Below are 27,036 nucleotides of genomic sequence, written 5' to 3'. Positions count from 1 at the left end.
TAGATTGTGAGCCTGCTAGGACAGATAGGAGAAAATACCGAAGAGCACCTGATTACTATTCATTGCATTGTAAACTGCTTTGGGTGAATCTGTTCATGAAAAGGTAGTTAATAAATCTCAAAAAGGCAACCAGAGTCGCACCTGCCATTCCATGCAGGTTATAATAAATGCCTTTGTGCAAACTGCTCTTAGATATGCTCTCTTTACTGCTGATTTGGGGTAACCCCTATCTCATAATCTCTGTGGTAGATTACTGGCTTCTTCTTGGTATATTTCCATTGTTGAGCATATCTTAGCACGCTTAAAAATTGCCCCACTGGCAGATTATATCCCGGATGTGAGCTGTGGAATTGAAGTAGGGTGTTACGCTCAGCTGGTTTTCCATAAATTTTTGTATTTAGTTCCCTCCCTTTTCTCATTATCAGCCTGTCCAGAAATTGTATCTGATTTAGATCTAATTGGAACACAAAATTTAAATGTTGGTCACATCTATTTAGCCAGTCTACAAACTCCCTCGAGCTTTTTTTCTGACCCTTCCCCTATTAACAAAATATGGTCAAAGTAATAATTTAAAAAAAAATAGATATATTAAGGATCGACGAGGATTGAAGCAGTAAGGGTACTCTGTGTGTGTGACACCCTTTCTTGCAAGAGAGTAAAATTAACTAATGGCTGTTTCACATGGGAGTGCGTCCTGACTTTTTTCAGGGGAAAATTGTTGTTTCTCACACTATTTAATATACAAGCTTGCGTGTGGGTTTTTTTTTTTAATTTATAACATTTTATTGAAGAAATGCAACAAATACATAATAATATAATACAGCAAAATAGTCATTACATTTAAATTTAACTTCTAATAAACGTTTATCATTCCTTCAAAATATTTTTTTTTTGCTATTTCTCTGTTTAAGAATTTTATTTTGTAATGTAACAATTTAAAAATTCACTGAACATTAAAAAAAAAAAAAAAGAACATGGGCAGCTGTGTGTGTGGAGACGGCTGTGCCCCGCACTCTTGGGCGGGAAAGAAGCTGCGCCACACGTGCCGGGTCTACACACGTCATAGGCGCGAGGGCGAAAGGAACGGCTTTATGTGACGCACTCCAACGTTCCTCGAATGGGGGGGGCAGAACAGCGTCACGCGCTCGGGCGGGAAATGAGCGGTGTCAGTAGCAGCGCCGCGCGCCGCCTTTGAACTGGACCCTTTGGAAACGGAAAGAGCCCCGACGCGAGGGCAGGGAACCGTCGACGACGACGCCCCTCCCCCCCCTCCCCGCCTGCCCGGGGGCGGGGGAGGCCGCAAGATGAGGGCGAGAGGGATGCTGCGTCTCTTGGCGGCCGCCGTCTTCCTGGCGCAGGGCTGCCACACGGCCGCCCCCTTGCATCCGCTCGCCGGACGCTACCCCTCTCCTTTGGTCTTCCCCAGCCCGCTGATGGCCGGAGCCTACGCCAAGCCGGCTCTGCAAGTGATGCCTTCCCTGCCCGCTCCTCCGCAAGCCAGGCCCTCCCCACCACCCCAAGCGCCTCCTATTGGCGCCGCCGCCTCTCAAGCCCCTCCTTCCGAAGTCTCTCATACTCCTCCCTCTATGGATGCGGCCTCTCAAGCCTCTTACTCTCACGACGCCCCGCCCCCTGTCCGTGCCACGCCCCCTGTCCGTGCCCCGCCCTCCATGGAGGCCTCTCCACAAGCTCCTAATGCAATGGGGGCCTCTTCCTCTCCACAGGCCCTTCCCTCCCCGGGGGCCGCTCCTCTGCAAGCCCCGCCCACCCAGGGGGCTTCTCCGCAAGTCCCGCCCTCCCGGAGGGCTGCTCCGCAAGCCCCGCACTCCGTCCAGGCCTCTCCCTCTCCACAAGCTCCACCCTCCATCCAGGCCTCTCCACTAGCCTCACTTCCCATGGGGTCCTCTCCCTCTGCACAAGCTCCACCCTCAATAGAGGCTCCTTCTGAACAAGCTCCACCCTCCATAGAGGCTCCTTCTGAACAAGCACCACCCTCTCTAGAGGCTTCTCCCCATCCACAAGCCCCACCCTCCATGGGGGCCTCTCCCCCTCCACAAGCCCCACCCTCTATGGAGGCCTCTCCTCCTCCACAAGCCCCTCCCTCCATGGAGGCCTCTCCCCCTCCACAAGCCCCACCCTCCATGGAGGCCACTCCCCCTCCACAAGCCCCACCCTCCATGGAGGCCTCTCCCTCTCCACAAGCCCCACCCTCCATGGAGGCCTCTCCCTCTCCACAAGCCCCACCCTCCATGGAGGCCTCTCCCTCTCCACAAGCCCCACCCTCCATTGAGGCCTCTCCCCATCCACAAGCCCCACCCTCCATGGAAATCTCTCCCCCTCCACAAGCCCCACCCTCCATGGAGGCCTCTCCTCCTCCACAAGCTCCACCCTCCATGGAGGCCTCTCCTCCACAAGCTCCACTTTCCATGGAGGCCTCTCCTCCACAAGCTCCACCCTCCATGGATGTTTCTCCCTCCCAACAAGCTCCACCCTCCATGGAGGCTTCTCCCTCCCAACAAGCTCCACCCTCCATGGAGGCCTCTCCCTCCCAACAAGCTCCACCCTCCATAGAGGCCTCTCCCTCCCAACAAGCTCCACCCTCCATGCAGGCCTCTCCCTCCCAACAAGCTCCACCCTCCATGGAGGCTTCTCCCTCTCCACAAGCTCTACCTTCCATGGAGGCTTCTCCCTCCCAACAAGCTCCACCCTCCATGGATGCTTCTCCCTCTCCACAACCTCTACCCTCCTTGGAGGCTTCTCCCTCTCCACAAGCTCCACCCTCCATGGAGGTTTCTCCTTCTCCACAAACTCAACCTTTGGAGGCCTCTCCTTCTCCACAAGCACCACCCTCCATTGAGGCCTCGCATGCTCCACAAGTTCCACCCTCCATGGAAGCCTCTTTTTCTCCACAAGCCTCACCTTCCATGGAGGTCTCTCCACAAGCCCCACCCCCCATGGAAGCTTCTCCACAAGCCCTACCTTCCATGGAGGCCTCTCCACATGCTCCACCCTCAGTGGAGGCCTCTCCCTCTCCACAAGTTCCACTCTCCTTGGGGGCCTCTCCCTCTCCACAAGCACCACTCTCTATGGGGGGCTCTCCTACTCCACAAGCCCCACCTTCCTTGGAGGTTTCTCACTCTCCACAAGCCGCATTCTTAATAGAGGCATCTCTTTCCCCAAAAGCTCCACATTCCATAGAGCCCTCTCCTCATGAAGCTCTGCACTTCATGGAGCCTTCTCAACAAGCTCTGCACTTCGTGGAGCCCTCTCAACAAGCTTTACAGTACATTGAGTCCTCTCCCTCTCAAGCTGTGCACTTCTTGGAGCCCTCTCAACAAGCTCCACAGTCTATGGAGTCCTCTCCCTCTCAACAAGTCCCACACTCTAAGGAGTCTTCTCTCTCTCAACAAGCCCCAGCCTCTATGGAAATTTCCATGGTTCCTCCTTCCTCACAAGCCTTGCTCTCAATGGAGGCCTCCCCCTCGCCATCATTAGTTGCTTCAGCAGAGGTTCCTCCTTCCTTATCTTCCAAGGATGCTTCTCTGGCCTCACAAGCTCCACTCTCCATGATGGTTTCTTCATCAGCCCTGCCCCCCATGGTGGTTGCCGTATCTCCATCTGTGCCTGCAATATTGCCTTCACCGCTGCCACCAGTTATGGCCCCTGTGGCATCCTTCCCTTCTTCACCAGTAATGTCCCACTCTGAGCCATCCTCCGCTATTTCATCACTACCATATCCCTCTTCAGATAACCTTCCAATGACTCTGATCACCACACCTAGTACCACTAACATCCACCCAGTTAGTGAGATGGAGGAGGAGAACCCCAATGGAGGCATTTCTCTGGAAGACAGAGCTTATATCTGGCAGGCATGGAGCAAATGGTACTGTAATTGCCCAGCTGGCAGCATGTCCCGTGTACGAGACATTGCCTACAGAGTTCCTGGCATCCGGCTGACCAGGACAGACTTCACCCGCAGACATTTCCAAAGGGTGTCATGTAACTACAGAGAGTGCCATTGCAGCCGCCAAAGGAAGGAGTGTGAGAAGGCCATGGTGCCTTGCCAGGACTTGGAACAGTACAAGTGTGCCATGAAAGACGTGGGTTATGACCAGCAGGAGCAATCGCGTGCTTTCTGGTCCCAGATAGAAGGTGGCATGCGCAGCGTGTGGCAGAACCTTGGTAGCACCTACCACAAGAATGCGGTGAGGAACAGCTTGTTGATGCCTGCAAGTTCTTTCTTTACAGATGTTGCACTTTACTCCATCTTCAATTAGTTCTTTTACTTAGAACAAATAATTCAGATGTTAGATTCCCTCTTTTCCATTGATGATTGCGGAATAGAGGACTTGCATGTGTCTTTATAAATCTTGGGAGCAATATCTCCAAATGGATTAATTTTGTGCATACCTTTATAGTAATGAACTTCCTAAGCTAGGCTGTGTGGTGTATGGTCTGTTTCTTGAATTTACTGCTATTACTTGCTTTAATGCTTGCATCATGCCAAAAAGAGCTTCCTTCTGGAGTTCAATAGAATGCAATATTTATTTATTGGGATTTATTGGCTGCCTTTATGAAGAGATTTACCAAGGCAGTTTACAGCAGGTACAGCTTGACATAAAACTCACCATTTTGTTAACAGCATAACAATAATAAAATGGCCAAATATAAGAACAATAGGACTAACATGATATACAATACAGTATAAGAAATATTTAACAATCAGGTATCAGAAATATGATAATTATCGGGAGAATACATACTGTCAGAAACAAAATGTGGCAGAAAGACAGAAATATTTCTCATCCTTTTAGGTGTACAAGCTTGATAAAAAACAAACTCCTTCAAGTATATCTGGATAGGTTGCCTATCAAGGTGTTTCATTTATATTGTGCTGACATTGTGAGTGTTATATGAATGTTCTTTTATGCTGCTTGTTATGGTATCATTCATATTCTAACGTTTGGAGTCATCCAGTTTCCTTTGGCCACAGTCATGGTGTGGATAAGCACGACCCTAGGGAAAAGGACAGTGATACTAAACCAGGGGTGCCCAAAAGGTCGATCGCGATCAACCAGTAGATCACAAAGGCTGGCCCGGAACTTCCTCTCCGACGTCAGAATTGACATTGGGGAGGGGGGGGAGGGGAAAGGCTTGTGGGCCCGGCGCTTGTAAGTGCCAGGCCTGGGGTCGGGGAAGCAGGGAGAAAAAATCTGCGGCAGAAAAGGGGGGGCAGGGAGAGAGAAAGAAAGAAATAGGGCAGGGAGAGAGAAAGAAAGGGGGGACAGGGAGAGAGAAAGAAAAAGAAATAAAGAAAGGAGAGGGGGCAGGGAGAGAGGAAGAAAAAGTTGGACTCATGGAGGGACAGAGAGATGTTGGGGAATGGAATGAGGTCTGGAGGAAAGGAAGCATGCAGGAGGCAGAAAGAAAGAAATATTGGATTTACAGTCAGAAGAAGGAAGGGCAACCAGAGACTTGTGAAATCACCAGACAGCAAAGGTAGGAAAAATTATTTTATTTTAAATTTAGTGATCAAAATGTGTCCGTTTTGAGAATTTATATCTGCTGTCTATATTTTGCACTATGGCCCCCTTTTACTAAACTGCAATAGCGGTTTTTAGCGCAGGGAGCTTATGAGCATCGGGAGCAGCGTGGGGCATTCAGCACAGCTCCCTGTGCTAAAAACCGCTATCACAGTTTAGTAAAAGGGGAGGGGGGTATATTTGTCTATTTTTGTATAGTTGTTACTGAGGTGACATTGCATATGTCATCTGCCTTGACCTGTTTGAAAAAAACCCTTAATGTAAATGATAATTAACATTTTCTCTGTGTACAGTGTGCTTTGTGTTTTTTTAAATTTTATTGTTGGTAGATCATTTTAACTTGGTCATTTTAAAAGTAGCTCACAAGCCAAAAAAGTATGGGCACCCATGTACTAAACTAAGAAACTTTGGAGTACAGTTCAAACCATTTTCCATGCACAAAGAAGCATGCTTTACATGCAGAAAATAGCCATTATAAATTTGTGCAGATGATTATGGATATACAAGTATGTTGCCAATAATAGCATGCTTACTGTTACACTGTCCACATATGGGTGCCGCATTTGGATGCTGCTGTTCTGAAAAAAAAAAATCTTGATCGATTCACTTTAAATGTACCTGCCTAATTTTCAAGTTTTTTCATCTATCGATTGCATAGACAGCCCTGCCAATAGACAGGTTTTCTGCCAATGAAGATTACCACCCAACCACCTTTTTCCACCATTGTGGTGGTGGGAGGGTATTTGCCTGAGGCTTTTTCCTCCGTTTTGTGAAACATACACCCCCTTGAACTAAAGCAGCACTGTCTACACTTATTTATGACATTAATACATTTTTTGTGAAAGTGTGGCACATTACATTATTTTAATTTTCAAGATCCTACATGGCATTCTTCCTCCCCTAATCCCACTATCCTGGAATTCTTCGAGACCTGGCACTACCAGGTCCGCCCACAAACTCAAACTATCTTTCCCCTCGTTAAAAGGCGTCATGTATGCAGGCAAATTAGGGAAATCCCTTTTCTTCAAATTCACTGAGCTTTGGAACAACCTCCCTGCCCCGCTGCAGAACCTCGGCTCATTCCAATTATTTCGAAAGCATCTGAAAACCTGGCTTTTCTCCAAAACGTAAAGCTATCTATTGAAAGTGTAAAGCTAGCTATCCTCTTCATAACCTCTAATTTCTTATTATGTCCTTCCCTCATTTATTGAATTACCTGTAAACCATGTCGAGCTCTATCTTTATGGAGATGATGCGTTATACAAACTTAAGATTGAGTTAAGTTTAGTAATCAGAATTTTTCAGTCTGGGTTTTGCAGAGCCCAAGTTTCCCAAACTTACCCCAAGGCTCTCCAGCCCTGCCCTTGTAGCAATTAGTCCCTAATGCCATTCCATCATTGTCTGTGAGTTTCAGAGTACCCAAACTTGTTTTTGCAAGACCATGAGCGATTAAGGCTGGGGGGATTTTTAAGTGATTTTATTTCTGAGAGGACTCTTTTTAGATGCTTTTAAAATGAAATTGTGGCTCTTTTGGGTATTATTTACTACCGAGTAAGGGCTCACTTATGGGCTGATGCGCAAAACCTAACGCTGTTGCTAAAAGCAATTAGTGCCTGTTGTTAGTATTCTACTCAGTGTTCTAATGGTTTCAGTGTGATCACAAATTTCCTCAATACAGAATTCTTTAAATCTAAAACAAACAATAACCACAGAGTTAAAGAAAGGCGTCCATGAATAATTGTGTTTTTAACATTTTCTTAGACCCACGATCTTTGTATAATCTCATTATACCTGGAATTGAATTCCAAATATTCTTACCGGCAAGTGAGAAAATCGACATTCTAGATTTAACATAATGAATCCCATTTTCTTTTAAACTGATGAGCAACATCCCTCCCTCAAATCTCAAACATCTTGTGGGTTGATAGATTTCCCACAAGCTTTGAAAACAAGTAGGAGAAGAGGAGTCCAATATTTGATGAATGACAGACAGAGCTTTATAGCAAATTCTCTGTTGAACAGGTAACCAGTGGAGAGCTTTTAAGATTGGAGTACTATGGGCAACCCTAGGAATGCCCATGGTCAATCTAGCCGCTGAATTTATTAGAAGTTGGACAGGTTTGCATGTTTTCTTTGACAATCCAAGATACAAAAGATTGCAGTAATCAATTTGAGATAATAAGGCTTGAACAACAGAGCAAAATCCTCAGGCAGGAGCGTCGGTTTTAATCTAAATAAGATAGGAAGTTGTGCATATCCTCCTTGTACTACTTTAGCTATGTGTTTTTTTCATTGAGAGCTGAGAATCTAACCATACTCCAAGAACCAATAATTGTGTGCCCATAATAGTAAGTATTGTAGGGCTACCCACAATGCCAGTGTCCCCCCCAATCAAAACTTCAGTTTTTTCATATTTAACTGCAGGCCATCTAATCTAATCTAAACCTTAAGTTTATATACCGCATCATCTCCATGAGAATGGAGCTCGACACGGTTTACAAGAACTTAAAATAGTGGGTAGAGAAGAAGAAAAAGGATTACATGAACTTATGTGTAGAAGGGGGGAGAGAAAGGCCATGCTACCCCATCCACGCCATTATTTCATGCCAATAGTGGAATGATGCAATAGGCCTGTAGTTGGAGACCTGGGTGATCAACTCTTTAGGATTTTTAATAATTGGTGTAACTTGTGTGCCTTTTACTTTTTGGAAATACTCCCTTATCCAGTATACAGGTTAGCCAATCGAAAAGCTCTTTCTGAAATGTTATACAAGGTGTTTTCATAACAACTGGGGAACAGCTATCCAATGAGCAATAAGAATCTGCATATTTTACATATAGTGTTTTAAATTGATCCATTTTGGAGCTTTAAAAATGCTCCCCAGCTTATGTCAGCCAAGCTGGCATCAATTGGCAATTCCATTACTATATTATTAATACTAGAAAATTCCTGAGAGGATGGTCTTAGATTAATGATTTTGATATTAAAATACTGAGCTAACTCAGTTGAGGAAGTGGAATTATCCTGAGGTGCCTGTGTTAATTTGGTGACATTAAAAATTGATGAAACTGTTCTGAACAATCCCTTTATATTGATCTTAATAGATCCAATTTTAGCTGAATAGAATTCCCTACGTTTCTCTTTTAACTTTCTCTTGTATTCATGTACGTCCTTAAGCCAATTAGTTCTATTCTCATCTCGATGTGTTTTACGCCAAATTCGCTCATGTTGTCTTAATGAGTGTTTCAAATTCAAAAGCTCCAAGTCATACCATTCCTCCGATCTTCTATCTATCTGGTGCAGTGGTGGTACATGTTTCCTCCTTGCCCAATGATATGCTGGGTAGTTTGCAGAATAGCAACTCATCCAGGTCTCATTATCCTGGTCGCTCCAGACCAGTAACGGCAGCCGTGGAATGCAGATATAGTCTGTTGGATGCAGCCAACCTTTCTGTCTCATGGGCCAATTGCCCTGAAGAATCTGGAATACTTTGGGCTTACCAAAAGTACACAAGTGGGACCAATCCCTGACCAGGGAGATGACTTATGCAATAATGTTTATTTAATATGAAGTTCAACTGAGCAGTACAATGAGTAATACACACACAAACTGGAACCTGGACCCTACACGGGTTGTATTTCGGCAAAGGAATTGCCTTCCTCAAGGGTCCTTGGGGAGAACAGAAATAAAAAACATAAATAGAATGAAAACTCTCAAAGAAAGAAAAATAAATGAAAGAAAAGATAAAAGAAGTTGAAAAGAATAAGAGGTAAAATATATGAGAGACAAAGAGCCAGTGATACTAACACAGGAGTTTTGAGGTGAAGAAAGAGGAAGTGCAAACTGAAATGTCATTATGGGAGTGTGGAATATATATCAGTTTGTGAAAGGTTAAAATAGACCATAGAGAGAAACAGCTGAAAGTTGCATGGATATCATTCACCACCATCAATATATACCATGGAGAGTATGTGAAATACTATAGTGAAATAGCATGGTGAAAGACAATGCAAAACTCATCATGCCTACCAAACTAAGACCCCCCCCCCCAAGATACATAACGGCATGGTGAAGGAAAATGCAAAACAAATTAAGATCCCCACAGCCATCAAAAGTAAAAGACGCAGCCAAATCGCCAATGGCTAATTTTCATTGACTGACCTTTGTCTGATGATAAACTGACAATGATTCCATAGAAACTAAAACAAAAGTTAAAATGTCCTGCATTAAAAAAAAACAAAAACAGTCTGGTGGCGCATGACTTAAAATCATTACTAGATTAATATGTAGAAAACCAGAGAGACTTGCTTTTAGAAGCTCCTATTCCAAAGTAGAGCCTCGAGCAAAGGTTGCCAGCAATTAGAAAGGGGAACTGTGAGCGTACTTTGGGCTTATAGCATGGCTCTTGAACTATTGTGCAAGGGTTATTTGGAGATAGTTATTGTGACCCTATTCAGGTCCAAGAGATGGTTGCTGCCTATGCAAAGGCTTGGAAGATGTTTTGTGAGTAGTGCACCCACAGGAGGGTAGAACCCTTCCACGCACCAGTGGTAGCAATCCTGGATTTTCTCCAGGTTGGTCTAGAGAAGGGCCTAGCGGTCTCTTCTCTTAGGGTGCAACTCACAGGCCTGTCGTGTTTTTGAGCACAGGTGGATAAGATGCCATTAGCTTCACACCTGGATGTTTCCTGATTTTTGAAAAGGGCATTGCAACTTCACCCACCAGTGAGGCAGCCTTTCCCATCATGGAATCTTAAATTGGTCCTCAAGTCTGTTTGTCAGGCTTTGTGTGAGCCTTTACAGGGAGCGTTGCTTCAGGATCTTACAAAAAAGACAGTGGTATTCTTAGTGGCTTTTGCCTTAGCAAGAAGAGTCTCATATCTGCAGCTTTGTCCTGAAGGGAGCTGTTTCTTCATTTTATGGAAGTTGGGGTCTTACTATGTACAGCGTCCTCCTTCTTGCTGAAAGATAGTCTCAATGTTTCATGTTAACCAAGAGGTTCGTTTGTCCACATTCTGTCCTACGGACATCAAGAAAGAAGACAAAATATTGAAGTTGCTGGATATTAGTAGATCCCTTATCAGGTATCTCGAAGTGATGGATGAGTTTCATCTTTCAGATCATCTGTTTGTGTTGACAAATCCTGGCTGGAAAGGAAGGCCGGCTGCCAAAGCTTCTTCCATTTCAAGATGGATTGCATGGCTATTTTTTTAGAATCCATTGGGTATGGGAAACAACCCCGATCTCTCTGAGGGTGTATTCCACTAGGGGTGTGGCTACTTTGTGGGCGGAGTCCCGGGCAGTTCTGCCCAAGGAGCTTTGTAGGGCAGCTACCTGGACCACCCTTCATACCTTTATGAAGTTTTACAGGGTGGATGTAGCAACTCACCTGGACAAAGCTTTTGGGTCCTCAGTGCAGCAGCAGGCTCATCTGTTCCACCCTAGATTTTGGGGACTGCTTAGGTACGTCTCACTGGTTCAAGAGTGATTCGCCTCTTGTACTAGAAAAAAAATTAAGTTCTTACCTCGATAATCTTCTTTCTTGTAAAGAGGTACATCAGTCTTGAAGACTGCCCTGTCAGTATTTGCTGTCGCTAGCTTGGGTTTTCAGAATTATGTGCAGAGAGATTAGACTAACTGCCTCAGACGGGTATGTCTTAACAGTTTTTGCACTGACCTATGAAGCAGGTTTGCAGAGAGAAGAGATCTGCCTTGGTTGAGAGGCTGACTAGATTTCTTTCAATGTCCATGACTGTTCCTGCAGATTGTACTCAGTTAGATGGTTTGTTTATTATACCTTATTTTTGAATCAAGGTTACGGCTATAGTGTTAATTCCTGTTCTGCTCTGTAAGGAACATTAATAATTTGTTGGAGAGCTTCCCCGTATCCCTCCTTTCTGTGTATTTTTTGTTATGATGGGATTCAATTGCTTTGGTACACACTGAGTGACTACAGCACAGTCCTCTGGAGAAAGAGGCAGATTTGAAGAAAATGATTGATTGATGCCTTCTGCAATCAAACTCATGGTTTGAGGGTGACTACCCACTGGTTCAAGACTGATGTGTCTCTTTACAAGAAAGAAGATTATCAAGGTAAGAACCTAAGCTTTCAATAGTGTTGTGCATGTCAGTTTTTTTTAAATTATGTGTGTTTTTATTGTACTCCACATAGGTGTATGCAGCTTATAAATTTTAAAATAAATAACTTCCAGATGCAAGTTGCAGAGTTTATGAAAAACTTGTGAATTCTTTGATGGGAAGGTGGGGGGATTCAAAAAGTTGTCTAATCAAATCAGTGTTCCAAAAATGCTCAATTATTTATATATGGCCATCAGAATATATCAAAAAATATCTTTTGACACAATCGAAGTAGGAGGGGCATTCAATAATTTATCTACCTGAGTATGAAAGAAAGTAACATGTATATTGAAACGTTTGTGCATGTTGTGACATGTCTCAGGGTTACTCATGCACAGTTGTGGTTCAGAGTGAGTCTAACATTCCAAGTCCTTGAGCAAATCAACTGCTAGATTTGGAGCACCATTCAGTGATAAAATTTCTCACAAAAGAAGGGAAAAAGCCAAAGGAGATCCATGAACGCAGTTTATAATGAGTCTGTCTGATCATCCTACAAAGTAAAATTTTGGAGTAAGTAGTTTAAGTGGGGTAGAGAGTCCATTGAAGATGACTTTCATCTGGATAGCTTGTGGATGCAACTTCCACAGAAAAGCGCAAGAAAGTCAAGGATTTAATTTTGTCAGACGAATTAAGGTTTCCTGAATAGCTGAAGGAATGGACAACTTGGCAAGTACAGCTTGGAAAATAATTCATGAGAAATTGGCCATGTCCAAGGTTAGTGCAAGATGGGTTCCAAGAATGCTGACACCATATCAGAAGGCCACGAAGCTCCAGTGCTGTCAGGAGAACTTGGAGATGCTCCATGAAGACCAAGTGAATTTTTTTTTTTAATCGTTTGGTGATTGGAGGTGAGACTTGGGTCTATCACAGAAGAGTCCAAAATGGAGTCAATACAGTGGAAGCACAAATCATCCTCCACCCCCAAAAAGTTCAAAACAGAAAAATGTGCAGGCAGAGTCATGGCAACTGTCTTCTGGGATGATGAAGGACTTTGCTTCTGGAGTTCAAGCCACACAAGACAACCATAACTGGGGAGAGTTAAGTCAACAAGGGGAAAACCCACAACAGGCATGCTGCTTCTTCACGACAATGTGCTGGTGCACATGTCACGACAATCACAGGCTGCCATCCAAGAATGTGGGTTTCAGCAGCTGCTTCTGGAGTTCATGCCATACAGACAACCATATCTTAGGAGAGTTATGCCAACACAATGATTGCTTTGTGGAAATTAATCAAGGAGAAAAGATGAGGAAAACTCACAGCAGGTGTGTTGCTACGTCACAACAATCACAGGCCTACAGTCCTGACCTGGCTCTTTTGAATTATTTCCTGATCTGAGTTTTAAAGAAATCTCTCAGTGGACAGTGATTTTCAAGTGATGAAGATGTCAAGGAAGCTGTGACGTCCTGGTTTGATAAGAACATAAGTGCTTCTGCTGGGTCAGACCAGAGGTCCATCATGCCCAGCAGTCCGCTCATGCGGTGGCCCATCAGGTCCAGAAACCTGTATTTAACCCTCTATCTATACCCTTCTATCCCCTTTTCCTTCAGAAAATTGTCCAAACCCTTCTTGAACTCCAATACCGTACCCTGTCCTATCACACCCTCTGGAAGCGCATTCCAGGTGTCCACCACCCATTGGGTGAAGAAGAACTTCCTAGCATTGGTTCTGAATCTGTCCCCTTTTAATTTTTCCGAATAGTCAAAGAGAAGAATTCTTTTCAAAGGGGTTAAAGTCATTGCAGGAAAAGTGGATGAAGTGTATGGAGTTATTGGGACTATATTGAAAAATAAAACAAAAAAATTTGAATACTCTTTTCTTTCCTACTGGGGTAAATAAATTATTGAACGCATTATGTTTTATACACAGAAGAGTGCCTATAAACTTTGTATACATATATGCACAAAGAAGGCATGTCAAAGGAAAGTGCATACCTCAATGCAGACCCCAGGGGGTGCAACTTAGTAATATAGTAAATGACAGCAGATAAAGGCCTGAATGGTCCATCCACTGTACCCAACAGTCACATGCGTTATTAATTCATGATTAAATTGTCATTCTGTGACATAGACCACAGTAGTCTGCTAGTACTGTCTTTAGGTTCCAACTACTGGAGTTGCCATCATAGCTCACTCCAGCTTATCCAAATCATCTTGTCATTTGCAGGATACAGACTGTAAGGGGCAGATTCTATAAACAGGTGTTCTATCGCTATCTAGCAGCCAATTGAGATGCATGTTTAAAAAACAAACCCAAACCCTGAGGCAGACCACTGTAGGCGTTTGTCACAGTTGAGGGAGATGCGTCGGGACACTTAAGCTTGCCCAAGGCTGGGCATGGGCTTGGTTTTTGCCCGCAAGTGGCCTTGGGAGAGCTTAAGTGACCCTAGGCGTCTCCCTAGAGCAGGGGTAGGGAACTCTGGTCCTTGAGAGCCGTATTCCAGTCGGGTTTTCAGGATTTCCCCAATGAATATGCATTGAAATCAGTGCATGCAAATAGATCTCATGCATATTCATTGGGGAAATCCTGAAAACCCAACTGGAATAAGGCTCTCGAGGACCAGAGTTCCCTACCCCTGCCCTAGAGCCACGACAAATGCCTAGTTTCAAATATACACGGCTTCTGAACTGATTTGGCAAAGGAATTCCCCTGCCGTGATCAGCTGAACAGTTGCAGCATGGACCTCCCCCCTGTGAAGTCGGATGGCAGGAGGGATGTCCACTTCCTCCTGTTGGAAACCCACAGAACTTCCCAAATCCCCCTCCCTGAAGTACCCTGGCAGGAGGCATGCCCAATCCCAACTGCCTCAAACCCCTCCCAAAGCAGCCAGGCAGTAGGAGGGATGCCCACTCCCTCCTACTGCCACCCCATACCAACTGGTGACATCCCCCCTCCAAACTTCACCACCTGTAGACCACTCCCCCATACCTTTCCAGAGGAAAGTCCGACCGGAGGGATGCTTACACCCTCCAGCTGGCTGGCCTACCACTCCAAAATGGCAGGCCTTCCCCTTCCCGGTGCATTTTGGGATGTACTGAGGAGAGGCCTAAGGCCTTGAGGATGCAGTGGGAGTGGCCTAAGACTCCGATTGGCCAGAGGATCTTAGGTATCTGGCCAATTGAAGTCTTAGGCCACTCCCACTGCATCCCAGGATGCACTGGGAAGGAGGCCTAAGATTCCAATTAACCCAAGTGCCTAAGGCCCCTGCCTAAGTCACCGGGAAGGAGAAGAGCCGCCATGCAAGCATCCCTCTGACCGAACTTTCTTGGCTGGGTATGAAGGAGGAAGCATTAGCTGATGTTCCGGTGGGGGTTGGGGCATGGGCGGTGGTGTGGGCGTTACTCTTGGTTGGGAGGCAGGGTAGGAGCACTAACTGATGTTCCAGTGGGGTGCAGGCAGGGTTGCAGGCATGGGTGTTTCGCCTGGGAGAGAGGAAGAGTGGGAGCACTAGCTGATGTTCTGGTGGGGTTGGGGCATGGGTGGGATGTGGGCATGCCCTGATTGTAGCAGCAAAAGTCTGCCTGTTCAGGGGTGGCTTGCAGCGGCAGTGGAGGGGTAAGACTATTAGGACGGAGGGTGGTAGGGCATCACAAGGGAGGAATGGTAGAATATAAACCCTCTGTTTATATTTGAATTATCATTTTTCCCCTAAAAGGGGCAAAAATGATACCTCGGTTTATATTTGGATAGGTTTATATTCGAGTATATACGGTATACGGAATTTCCCCATAAGTCTGCCCAGCACTGTCCTCATGTTCCAAATTACTTGAGTTTCTTTTGAAGCTTTTCCTAGTCCATCTTAAAATGAATTGCCATATATGGGACACATACCGTGCAAGTCCGCCCAGTATCAGCCTGTTCTTCATATCCAGAGTCACCTCGTAAGCTCCATTTGACAAATCAAACACACACAGTCATTTAAGTTGTCTTTTGTTATACCATTCATTTTCTAATTAAAGATCCTCTGTGTTCATTCCTAGGGCTAGATTCACTAACCGGCCCGATCAGTAACATTGCTCTACAGCGATCCCCGCGCATTCGCAAAACATCTTTAGATGATCTGCGCTGGACCTCCGGCTCGGCACTTTTTTTTTTTTTTAAACTTTTTCTACAGCCCGCTTTAAAGCCTGCGGGTTAAAACCACGGGCTTACACTGCGGGGAAGGGTGGGAGAATCGGGGCAGGCAGGCAGGAGATCTGGGCTGAGAGCAGGGCAGCAGAAGGCAGTCAGAAAGGGCTTCAGTGACTGGTCCTCAGCAGTCACTTTTTGGGTTCATCGGCCAGCACAGTCAAATTGGCAAATTTGTTTAGTGAATCGCGTCCCTGCCTACTTTGCATGCAGTTCCCCTCATTTGCATGCGTGGATTGGAATCGGATCGCAAAGGGCTCACAAACCGATCGGTACACGATCGGTTTGCTTAATGAATCTAGCCCCTAGTTTGGGCAGTCACAGAGTGCATACACAAAGTTACACTTGCACATTACTGGGACTAGCTCCGAGTGTCTATTTTATAAAGGCAAATAGGCTGTTATTTCTGTAACATCGCTAGAAAATTATTTGGACTCTTGCTGGAGGTAATATTTTAGATACCATTTATGGCTTCATGCAGTTGTTGGCTTGCTATGATACAGGATTAATGGTGAGATGATGTCTATGATGCAGTTGTAGTATAAGGTATTTTGGAATAATTTTATGAGTTTTGTATGTTGGTTTATATTTTCAATTTTGCAATATTGTGTTGAATTTTCTGGTCTTCGTTTGAGATGTGCTGTATAGCTTTCTGAGGCACGATACAGATTATATCTTCAGACACACACACCAATTTGCTGTATGAATTTCTTATTTAAATGCGATTGGTACATTATATTTTAGTGAACTCAGGATTTTTATTTTTTCTCCTAAGGCAAATAAAAAGAAGAAAACCGAACATAGAAGAAGTAGCAGATTATACTAAATTGAACTGTTGGTATGCTATGACTAGCACTGGGGACTCTGCATTCAACAACCAGCAATCTTTATATGTATGCATACGCTAGTATGTATGCCGACTTAATTTATGAATAAATCTTTGGAATATGTTCAACTACATGGTATTGAATCTACACAGTATTATACTGCTTGATCAGTTTTTTTTAATGTGTAGTATATATTAAAATAAGTATTTTGTCTAGTACTATCTTGGAAATTGTCTTTTATATAAATGGACTATGAACGTGAATAGAGTATAGTCTAGGTCAGTGGTTCCCAACCCTGTCCTGGAGGGTTTTCAGGATAGCCCTAATGAATATGCATGAGAGAGATTTGCATATAATAGAAGTGACAGGTATGCAAAGGTCTATCCTGAAAACCCGATTGGCCTGGTGGTCCTCCAGGACAGGGTTGGGAACCACTGGTCTAGGTTATACATTACTGAAAACATTATTTTTGAAGAATTACTTCACACCAGCATCATCTATAGAAATCCAGTAATTATAACACTAAAACAGCGCTTTTTAAAAATAATATTTATTGAAAAATATGCTCACAGATCATTCTTCCAAACACAACTTGAGAAATGTTTGCAAGTAAACAGAGGTGACACATGATTTTTAGTAAAGAGCAGATGTTTTTGATAGCCCATTTATTTATAGATTCAAAACCAGGTTCATCAACTGTTCATTTAATTATGACCTTGCTATGATCAGTAATATATAAAGTAATTAATCCAATCCAATTTCAGACCTAACAGTTTATGAACCTTAAGACAAATGTAGCTTATTTGGTCACCACTGCCTTTGAAGTTATGTTGCAGATCAATAACAGATATGTTGGAAAGATAAAGCAAAGGAGAAAGTAGAATTTTCTAATTTCAAAACCGACATACATGTACTCACAAAGTTAGACATTTCTTATAAAAGAGTTTCAACAGAATTTTGCACCATTTCTTCAGCGTGGAAGTTGATACATAATAATCCTTAAAACCATGTCAAAAGACACTATGGAACCCTCTTGCAGTGATAAAAAATGGCATCTTGCCATCTAGGTAGGTATTTCAATACAGCAGAAATAATTTGATAAATAGAAATACATGGCTTAGGAGTCTTTGTAAGAGGGATCTCCTGCTTAGTCTACATTAGATCGGTATAACAGCGAGTAGCTTCTGCACCCTAACACAGCTTGACATAAAACTTGGTATTTCAAGGAAATAGGCCAGCTACTCCATTACAATGATAATTCAACAGACCAGCTGTGAAATCAAGATTAAATGCAATTTGTATAATAGCTAGAAATGTATATTTCAAATTACTAATTAAAAATGGTAGAATGATAAACATATGCAGAAAGATAGTTTGACCTTGGATGATATATTAAGAGAGTCTAGCACCCAAGAAAATAGCATTCATTGTTTCTGTAGACAGGCTTTCTTCAATACAGAGTAAAACTGTGGCAGTTTGATTAGTTAAATTACAAAAGATGGGGTTTTCTTTCTGCAAAGTATTTTGAAGTCCCATTTCTGAGTAGTATCCTCACTTCCCTGGACCTGGCACCTGGGGAAGAATTCTAGTTGTTACTTGCTATTTGATCAGTTATTCGCTTGTAGATCTGCATGTTAACTGGTAGAGAATGCTAAGAAATAACTTTATAAAGATAATTTTGTGAAAAAATAAAATCAATTGTCTTCCAGTACTGTTGAAAAGTAGCATTTGACTTGAAATGAACACCTACATCTGTTCATTTTCTGCAGTGTAAATATATATTAATTTGTATTAGTACAGCTCAAAATGATGCATGCATTATTAGGAAATATTAATAGTGAAGAAGAAAGATGGCCAATTAATGCCTTCATGAAAGCCAGTAGTTAACTAGTAATTTAAATACATTTCTAGCCTTGACTTATACAAATACTGAAATAAAAGTAAATGGCAGGATCTTAATAGAGAAGATAACACAGATGTCTATATGAGAGGTAATCCTCCCCTCTCCCTAAATTATTTATTTCTATCTAGCAGGTATCTATTCATGTTTAAGTAACAAGTTAAAAAAGAGACAAAAAATATAACATAAGAAATCATTCAATGCTAAAAATCAAGTGTGGAAATTCTGACTAGCATTCCTTCAGGACAGTCTCAGTCTAGACTTTGGAAATACTGGATCCATTATTCTATTCTACAGGAGTCGCTGAAGCCAAGGTAAATTTACCTATGAAAATGTGTATTATGTGGAAGAACTGAATTTTCCCTATTCATTCTGATCTTATCCTAGGCCACAGCTCAGACCTAAGAACCTTGGTGGCTTATGAACAGTATTTCTAATGGAAACAAACCAGATTTACAGAAGATATTTTTTCCTTCTCACCATAATTTACGGTAATCAAGATGATTAACCCATCTTGGCAGCAAGCCTTTAGCTTTGAACCCCAGGAGCACCATGTCAGGAAGACTACCAAGGGGCTTACCTTTACAAACTTTGTTTTGGGCAGGAATAGGCGCTCCAAAAAGCTGCCAGAGGGTATGCATGGATAAATGTACATACTACCAATGCACGGTACGCACATTTACGCAGTACATGAATAGGGATTCACAGAGGCAAACGCGATAATTACAATACACACCAGGGGCATAGTTGTCAACATGGGCTACCATCTAGGTGTGTTACTTTACCACTGACATTTGGTATTTTGGCACAGGACCTATTTTACATGAGATTATGGGCTCCTTTCACTGAACTACATCAAGCACTTAAAAGTTACCACACAGTTTACCACATGTTAAGGCAGAGCTGCATTAAGGGGCTCTGTGGCAATTCAGTGCTTTTCATGTCAGAGGCTATGGCATGGGTGGAAAGTGGGTGTGGAAGCGTTAGCCAGCTAATGCACGGTTAATATGGGAGCACTTACCACCTAAATAAGAGATGATATGATTAACTGTGGCCAGTTCCCATGCGCTAATTGGGACTTTAATGCAGGACCAGAAATAGAAAATGCTGGTTCTGCCCCCCACTGGTTGCCACCTAAAATTTGCAACTACGGTAACTAGAGTTTAGTAAAAGGGCTCCCTAAGTGCTATTAATGGTAGCCCACCTTGATAACGTTCCCCCTTACATGGGCCTTTGTGCAGGAGCTTTCCGAGAGGCTATTTCATAAAGTAGCACAAGTATGCACCCTTTTATAAAAGTAACTTCCACACTTAGTGGTTCAACTGAACTGTTTTATAGAATTAACACGGCACAACTTAAAAGAATTTGTAGTCCCAGAGTCTGTTTTAACGATCTAAGAAGCCATCATTGGACTGCTCAAATTCAGAAAGCTATGGTCTGCTTGGAATAATATCAGTATTTTCATGGCACTTTCATACAAATTAAACACTTTTCCCCATCTTTTTACTAATGCAGAATCAACGATGAGTAATCGAGGGACTAAGGGGGACATTATCAATGTGGGCTACCATTAAGTTGAGATATTGTACCACAGATCGGATTAACAATAGCCCATATTGATAGCTTTTCCCTCAGTATTGCAAAGAGGAAGAAAATAAGAGAGATGTGCAAGGAAAACAATTCAGTTCCTTTTTGGACAATTTTCCCTGATTTATACATTGTTTTGTAAATGTATGTTAGGATGTTTTAACACATTGATTTAATATACGTTAATTCATAACATATCACGCGCTACAGTTTTTTCCAAGACTCACAATGTGCATCCTTAGAAAATGCTGTCTTTTTAAGAGGGATGTGCCATTATCAAATTGGGATTTTTTATTTTTTTTTTAATTGTTTTTGCTTCACACTACTTTAGTATAGTTGTGCCAGGATTATCTTAACAGCAGGGATTTAAACTGAGAATGCCATACACAAATTTCTTTTCCAGTAGATTGAGTTGATGGACTACTTGCTTAACCCTTTCTAGATTCTTATATGAACAAGCCTCAATTGAAAAGCATTCAGGGGTTAACATTTAGCTGGAGTAAAATTTCACACCTTGGAGGCATACTAATAGTATTTTTGTAATTCTCAAAAAAAGTCCTAGTGGCTAGGTTTAAACTGGCGTCAACATGTTTGGAAAAGGTAGAATATGATAGCAGTTCTGACCTGTTTTTTAGGGCTTAGGCGTCTTTATGGAAACTGCAAAAATCATCCTGATGGGCTGCATTATATATTCACTGCATTTCTGACATACAACAGTAAACTTCTCTTTAGAAAGCCTTATTTTCCAAAGTGATCATCCAAGGTCAGAATGCTTTCAAAGACACAATAAATTTCCCATAGAGTCCAGTATTAAACTGTGCTTTTTCAAAGGCACAGCTTTATACATTTGGTCAAAGGTCAATATGGTTTACTTATCCCAAAGCTTGTGGGGAAAAGAAGGCTAAAATGGGACCTTTTTTAAGAGCAATTAGTTTTAGCAAGTTTCTTTTGGGAAGTAGTCACTGTAGGATCCAACCTTCACTCCAAGACAGTATAGTTATAAGAACGATCCTCCCACCACTAGATCAAAAAAGCTTGCTTTGGTTTTTGGAGCAAGATGAATTCTACCTACCAATCTACTCTTTAGAAGCAGAGCTACAGGGGAGGGAGAAAAGGAACAATTCCAGCTCAGCAAAAAGGTCTCTTTTCCATTGTTTGCACCATCGAACATAAAAGCCAACTTTTCAAAATGATTGGGGGTGATAAACCTAAAGGAAATTACCCCTCCCTAGACACACTCATAGAACTGGCTCCTATCCCATGGAGAAATCTTATAACCAGAGCATAGTTTCTGGAAGCCCATTATAAACAGCATCAAATAGGAAGTGACCAAGAGACAAAGTATGTTCTGAAAGAAAGATTAGTTGGAATCTTAGTTTGTGCAATATTGAAGCAACCTTTCTAACTGGGAACCCAGAATGATTCGCATCCTCCCAACTTCCGGGCTAACACCTTTCTCCTGGGGGACAAAATTGACCTCCTACTCTTTTTGACATTTCAAAATGCTATCTGCTAGACATCAAACTCATTATCTAAAAATGGCTTTTTCTCTTTTTGTGCACTCAAATAGGGTCAGAAATGGCTGTTGCATCACTCAAGGATTACAGGTGAATGTGTACTGGCACTTCATCACCAAGATCTGTAAATTACATGCCATGGGGGGCTGAGTGCATTTCTGTTGAGTCTTGAGTTTAGAATATAAATATTAAGGAGTGGTTTGGTCCTGTAGCCCTTCCCTAATGAGGATTATTCTAGTATATTTATTATATTGTGCATTTAAATGAGAAAAAAATTGGATTATCAGAGGCATTTTCAATATGACAACTAGATACATAGATAGTAGAAAAAATGGCCATTTTCAAACCAGAAAAACATGGGACCATTTAAAAAAAAAAAAAATTCCAAGGGAAAACCCGATAAAAACAAGCCATTAAGATGTTTGGGTCAAGCATTCTTAGTAGACTGACCACAGACATCCCAGTAGAGCACCCTAGAGGCACTTGACATAAAAGGTCTCAAGTGTAGATCTCATCAAATCCCTTACATTTTATGGAGAGCTCTCCAAAATCCACTAAAAACCTACTATACCAAAAACAATAGCCCTTATGCTTATAGGTGTCACCTATATGTAAGTACAATAGATTTTTAGTGGGTTTTGGAAGACTCACACTTTCCACCACACGTGTAATAGTTAGAGTGGGATATGGACCCAGGTCCTCATCTCTCTAGTCTAGGCTACTCCAGGGACCTGCTTTGCTGCTCTAATCGGACTAGCCATAACATCTGAAGGCTGGTATGAACTGTTGCTTTCATATTTTTGGTGGGTGGGAGGGGGGTCAGTGACGACTGGGAGAGTAAGGAGGAGCCATGACTTAATTCCCCCGGTGGTCATCTAGTCAGTTTGGGCACCTTTGGCACTTATTTGTTATTGAAATAAGTCTAGCCTCAAAACATCCAATTTTTGCCCTGGACTTTTTTTTTTTTTACAGTGTTTCAGTATTAACATCCAAATTATAAGCCTGTCCTAGTTCCCAAAAACATACCTCAGCATGCCCCCTTGAGATTTAGACACACTGCCTACAAACTGCATATAAAACATCTAAAAAAATGGGATTTGGATATTTTGCAGACAAAAATGTCCATCGGTTGCTTTGTGCCACTTTTTGAACATTTTTCTCTTTCCAAAATGAGCTTCTAGATGACTTAACACTGAGTGTCGCTTTTGACGCTGGGTAAAGTCTCATGTTGAAAAGACTTGCGACAAATGTTCTTTATCACGTCACTCTGCTGTTTTCCAGTCTTTAGATGGCAAATTAGACTCTGGGCTATACTGGAATATAGATGGTTTTGAACATAAACAGAAGTACCCAAAAACAATGAATTAGGCTGATGAATGTACTTGGGAAAAGACTAATACATATATACAAATTTATATAGAGATTTTTTTGTCATTATTCAGTATAAAAAAAGATTGCACATTCAGTGAATTCATCTTATTAAATGCTGAAGAAAAAACAATTTTGAGAAAATAAATCATGTTTTAGATCATCAGTATGCGTGACTGTGCCTTTATGACATTTGGTTTTCTTCCCGCTATACACAGTAGTTCAAAGTGAGCTTCTAGGTCAAAGATCCTTTAACCTACAAAAAAGCAACAGAAAGAAGACCTGAAATTTAATTTTCCATTTGTTTCAACTCAAATATACTGACACATTAACAAAATCAAAAAAGACCACAAGTGCTTTTGCTCAATGATTTTCCCTAGCAGCTAAAAATCATTCTTGAAAAAGTATGAATGCTCGCTTATTCTAGTGATATCTAAATTCACATAAGCAACTCTATACTTGGCAAGGGTTAAAGTGCCCAAGAAAAACCAACTGTTCTCATGTTATAAATTGGGATTATTTATCATGAAATGTTTTTGATTATATTACGATTCATGTGTTGTCCCAGGCTAAATAAGTGACAGCTCATTTTCACAAACCTGTTCAGTTGTATCACCTCAGCATATACTCTATTAGCAGTTGTATTGTTTTGGTTTATTTCAACTGGAAATTGTTTTGAAACCTTGGCTATGTTGAGTGGTATAATAAAGCTAACCAATCAAATTTCACTGTTGAATAATTATAACTGGGAAGGAAGGGGGTGGGGGATAAGAGACCACAAAATAATGCAAGTTTTATACCGAGTGAAAGATTAAGTCTAAGTGGGTGGGGACAAGAAGGGGGCTGGACGGTTCAAGGTGGAAACGCTGAAAGAGAGTCTAAATGGACTTGTACAAATTTAAATATTAACTAGGGGGATAGACGAAAACCACAAACCAGCTGTTTGTTTATTTACTTGTAATGTGCAGTTGCAAAGAAATAATATAGGAGATAACAAAGGAGGTGAGGGAGGGGTTTTGGGGGAGATCAAGTTTCAAGTTTTTATTAAGATTTGATTTAATCGCTTATCCGATTTCTAAGCGAGTTTACAAGGTAAAATGTAAAACAAAAACATAATAAAGATAAAAACATAAAAACAATACCATTGACATTAACAGAGGAAATACAATTTAAAAGAAACATCATCTAATAAATGGCATATTGAAGTGGGACAAATGTGACAGACAAATGTGTAACATCTCTCCATCCCTCCCTCCCTCCCTCTCATTGTACAGTACCTCTTTGTTTCCTCCTCCCTCTCTTCCTTCAGTTGTCTAGCAAATCTCTCTGCCTCCTCCCAATGCTCACCCCAGAATCTCTCCTTCCATTCCTTTCCTCCCACTCAGGATTAGGCATCTCCCCTCTTTTCAATCTCTTGCTCAGCTCTACCTTTAAACCTGATCTTCTATTGGTCACTGGCAGCAGAGGTGATGCACAGAGGAGCAGATTAAAGAGGGAATAAGGGAGGAAAGAAAAGAAATGAACAAAAATCTCATGCACGAATACAGGATGTCCGGGGCGGTACTTGGAAAGGGGCTTGGGAGTTCTGATCGACAAGTCCATGAAGCCATCTGCACAATGTGCTGCGACGGCGAAAAGGGCGAACAGAATGCTAGGAATGATCAAGAAGGGGATCACGAACAGATCAGAGAAAGTTATCATGCCGCTGTACTGGGCCATGGCGCACCCTCACCTGGAGTACTGCGTCCAGCACTGGTCGCTGTACATGAAGAAGGACACGGTACTACTCGAAAGGGTCCAGAGAAGAGCAACTAAAATGGTTAAGGGGATAGAGGAGTTGCCGTACAGCGAGAGACTGGAGAAGCTGGGCCTCTTCTCCCTTGAAAAGAGGAGACTGCAAGGAGACATGATCGAAACATTCAAAATACTGAAGGTAATAAACTTAATAGAGAAAGACAGACTGTTCACCCTCTCCAAGGTAGGGAGAACGAGAGGACACTCTCTAAAGTTGAAAGGGGATAGATTCCAAACAAACGTAAGGAAATTCTTCTTCACCTAGAAAGTGGTAGAAAACTGGAACGCTCTTCCGGAGTCTGTTATAGGGGAAAACACCCTCCAGGGTTTCAAGACAAAGTTGGACAAGTTCATGCTAAACTGGTGAGACTGGACTCATTTGGAGCACTGGTCTGGACCTTGGGGCCTTCGCGTGAGCGGACTGCTGGATAGGATGGACCATTGGTCTGACCCAACAGCAGCAATTCTTATGTTCTTATGTTAACATGAGGCTGCAGAAGAGAGGAAGAAATTGTTGGACCTGGGTGAAGAAAGAGAGATAATGGACCTGGGAGAGCAATTGGAGGGGAGAGAGATGATGGGAGTTGGGGGTGGAAGATAGAGAAAGTTGCTGGATCATGGGAGAGTGTCAGGGAAGACAGAGTAGGCGAGAAGTTGGGTTTGAAGGTGGAAGTGAAAGATACAAGCGAACCTTGAAGAATGGTCTGAAATTTGGCAGCTAAAATTTAATGCTAGGAAATGCAAGGTCAAGCATTTGGGCTGCAGAAACCCAAGGGACCAGTACAGTTTAGGGGGTGAATAACTTTTGTGCACAAAAGAGGAGTGGGCCTTGGGTGTGATAGTATGTGATGATCTTAAGGTAGCCAAACAGGTTGAAAAGGTGGCGGTGAAGGCTAGAAGGATATTTTGGTGAGACCTCATTTAGAATATTGTGTACAATTCTGAAGTGCCACATCCCTCCCAACTCCCCTGGTTGGCTTCTTAGCTTGCTTACTAAACTGAGGTACCGCGAGCTGCCGTTGGATGGGAAGGCACTTGTGCATGCGCGGTTCGGGCAGTTGCAAAGTTTCTAAAAACTGAAAGTGCAATACACTTTTACCACTGTCAGTAGCGGGCTCCGTGTTTGACGTCACCCATGTGAGAATATCTGCCTGTTGTCCACAGATAACACCTTCCATCGTGTTTCTACCCTGTGCCTTTGTTCAATTTTTTGGAATCATGGTAACCTGGCACCCAGGATTTGTAGATTTCTAGTTCAATTAGACAGCAGCATCTTTGGAAATCTTACCTCACCAATCTGCTTGAAGGACTAATAAATATTTATTTAAAACATTTATAATCCGCATATCAAATATCTATGCGGATGACACCATTACATACATAATAAGACTTAAATAGAACAAAGTAAAATGTCACCATATAGTATGCATTTTAAAAAAACTTCAGATCAATAACTAAATAAGAATCGCATAAAATTTCCAAGTCAGAAAATGCCATTCAAAAGAAGTGGGCTTTCAAGCTTTTTCTAAAAGCTAGGAAGTCGGTGATCAGACGAATACCACAATGACGGTCCGAGTTCCACAATGATGGTCCCGCTCCTTGAACATGCGAGCTCAATTCACAATTTTGGTAACAGAGTGCTTTGAGGGAATAACCAAATATTCTTTGCCTTGTGATCTCAAAGAACGATAAGGAGAGTAAGGTTGCAAAGAAGAAGCAATTACCCTAGGCAATAAGCCGCGTATAGATTTAAATACCAAAGTTAATATCTTGAATTATATTCTCCATTTGACTGGCAGCCAGTGAATTTTGGCTAGTACAGGTGTAGCATGGGAGTAGCAAGGCAATCTTGCTATCACCCTAGCTGCGGTGTTCTGAGCTACTTGAAATGCTCTAAGTGCTGTCTTCGGTAAGCCACACAAAAGAGAATTACAACGCATGAAGGTGCATAGGTTTCTGAAAGGAGCAGCTTGGTGTGATACAGTTGGGGAGGCAGAGGAAGGCTACTAAAATTGTCAGTCTACATTATAATATGTATACTTTGGAGGAAAGGCGGGAGAGATGATATACGATAGAAATGTTTAAATACCTAGGTGGCATACATACACATGAGGCGAGTCTCTTTCATTTGAAAGGAAGCGCCGGAGTGAGAGAGCATTAGATGAAGTTAAGAGGCGATAGGCTCAGGAGTAAGGATGATAGATGCATGGAATAGTCTCCCAGTAGCTGTGATG

General features: G+C 42.4%; 2 protein-coding genes across 2 annotated transcripts in view; one reads left to right on the top strand and one right to left on the bottom strand.

The window, feature by feature from the left end:
• Positions 1 to 1,093: 1,093 nt before the first annotated feature.
• Positions 1,094 to 16,836, top strand: LOC117349861 (proline-rich protein 36-like). Its single transcript, XM_033923494.1, has 2 exons — positions 1,094 to 4,205; positions 16,585 to 16,836. The coding sequence occupies exons 1-2, from the start codon at positions 1,305 to 1,307 to the stop codon at positions 16,633 to 16,635; spliced, it is 2,952 nt and encodes a 983-aa protein (XP_033779385.1). The 5' UTR covers positions 1,094 to 1,304; the 3' UTR covers positions 16,636 to 16,836.
• A 333-nt stretch (positions 16,837 to 17,169) lies between these two features.
• Positions 17,170 to 27,036, bottom strand: part of CDC42SE1 (CDC42 small effector 1) — a 53,247-nt gene continuing 43,380 nt past the window's right edge. The window contains exon 5 of the mRNA XM_033924146.1: positions 17,170 to 23,264. The gene's annotated coding sequence lies outside the window, so the exon portion shown is untranslated. The remainder of the gene's footprint in view (positions 23,265 to 27,036) is intronic.

This window comes from Geotrypetes seraphini, chromosome 16 (genome assembly GCF_902459505.1).
Source record: "Geotrypetes seraphini chromosome 16, aGeoSer1.1, whole genome shotgun sequence".
Classification (NCBI taxonomy): Eukaryota; Metazoa; Chordata; class Amphibia; order Gymnophiona; family Dermophiidae; genus Geotrypetes; species Geotrypetes seraphini.
Note: the sequence above shows the minus strand (reverse complement) of the source record. Positions and strands in the feature narration are given on the sequence as shown.

What these genes read in the sequence shown, in the direction of transcription:
- LOC117349861 (XM_033923494.1), top strand. Translation starts at nt 1,305, where the DNA reads ATGAGGGCGAGAGGGATGCTGCGTCTCTTGGCGGCCGCCGTCTTCCTG. An exon ending in GCACCTACCACAAGAATGCG is followed by an intron (nt 4,206 to 16,584) that starts GTGAGGAACAGC and finishes TTTTCTCCTAAG; the next exon opens with GCAAATAAAAAGAAGAAAAC.